General features: G+C 42.2%; 1 protein-coding gene across 1 annotated transcript; it reads left to right on the forward strand. All coding sequences in view use genetic code 11, as the record gives it.

Moving 5' to 3' along the window:
• Window positions 1-340: 340 nt before the first annotated feature.
• EGR_03618 (hypothetical protein) lies at window positions 341-598 on the forward strand (the record flags this gene model as incomplete). Its single annotated transcript, XM_024492867.1, has 1 exon — window positions 341-598. The coding sequence occupies one exon, from the start codon at window positions 341-343 to the stop codon at window positions 596-598; it is 258 nt and encodes an 85-aa protein (XP_024352750.1).
• Window positions 599-1530: the final 932 nt, after the last annotated feature.

The raw sequence follows: 1530 nt of genomic DNA on the forward strand, positions 1-1530 counted from the left end.
CCGAGGGTAGACGTAATTTTCAATCCTTCTGTCAGACTTTTTCACAGATTTTCCCATCTGCAGCATATGCCCTTCTTCTGTCACATTCAGGTTTAGCATCCAGTAGTACAAATCAGGGTGGTTGACCTTTAGGGTTGCTTTTGTATGTCACCGTCGCCAATGTTGCGCCCTGAGACTTCTCTGAAATTGAAGGAAGACATAATGCTCTGGCAGAATATGCATTGCCGACGTAAATAGGGACTGAGGGGTACTACTGGCATGGTCCAACAGAAATACAAAGGCGGAGCCCTAAGTGCCTGCGAAACCAGGCGAAGAGTTGAACAAGCTATCAAGGCATACGATGTCAGCTCATTCTACTTTGGATGATGTTTTTATTTTAAGAACTTTCTGGCTGTCCAAATTTCTCATAGCCAGTGCCTTGCTAAACACAGAAGTCAAAATGTCTTCGTTGTATGTCAAAATTAACGTTAGAACTAGCTTGTTGAATTTGGAACCATTAATTTTGCCAATTGAAATTGAGTTCTATTATTTTCCAAGTCTTGTTGTGCTTCATTTAACCCCTTCGTCTCGGTTAACCTTCATGATGAGTCTGATATGACCGCAATCGGATTTCAAGATGATTTAAGAAGCTGCCTACAAGAATTTTTAACTAATTTAACTCATTTTAAACATGCGTATCCGTCATTCTACCGTGGAGACGGTAGTGTGAAGAATTGGAGAACTTTTGGGACAACCTTCCCCTCCCACTTGAGATGAGAAGGTGGGCCACCGAAGTAAGGAGACGTCCTTCAGTTGTCAGCACTTCGGTACTTGAATCACATTCAGCATTCATCCAAACATTCAAAAATTATCTTGCTATCTCAACTGGCGGGTGATTGCTATGGCAATCATATTTACCACAAAGAAGGTGGTTTATTTGAGTTTGGTTTATTTTGGTAGTATGGGTTCAAATTGGTGAAGCGGTTCAAATTTCGCAGAGAATATGTTAGACCAAAAACTGTCGAATTTTAATAAACTGAATGAAGGCACTCGAAATAGCGCAATCATGAGGCTCTCTATTTCCCAATTCTACAAAACGCATGAATGCCATTGTGAAGAGAATGAACACAAGTGTGTCACTCTTGAACTAGCCCTGCATTTTGGAATCGACTGATAGTTTCCATGTTAAAATTAATTCCAACCTCATCATTTTTGCTATTGCGTAATACTTCGGTTGTTTGTTTAATGATTCGTTTTGTTAACGCTGCCTCGAAGGACACGACTACTGTACTTTCACCCGACAGCATGACCTCGGGCCAATGCCAGTAGTCCCCAGCCCCACTGTACGCCGGCAATGCACTTTCTGTTTTGATAGCATACCTTCTTTTATCTTCATGGAAGACTCGAGGCGCTGCATTGGTGACAGCAAAAGGGAACCCCATCCCGAGGGACAACAACCCTGATTTCTATCACTGAATGCTAGGCCTCTATGTAACGGCAGAAGTTGTGACAAAGTCTGACAGAAGGATTGAAAATGACGTCTACCCTCGC

The sequence above is a fragment of the Echinococcus granulosus genome, assembly GCF_000524195.1.
Source record: "Echinococcus granulosus chromosome Unknown EG_S00019, whole genome shotgun sequence".
NCBI classification, from domain to species: domain Eukaryota; kingdom Metazoa; phylum Platyhelminthes; class Cestoda; order Cyclophyllidea; family Taeniidae; genus Echinococcus; species Echinococcus granulosus.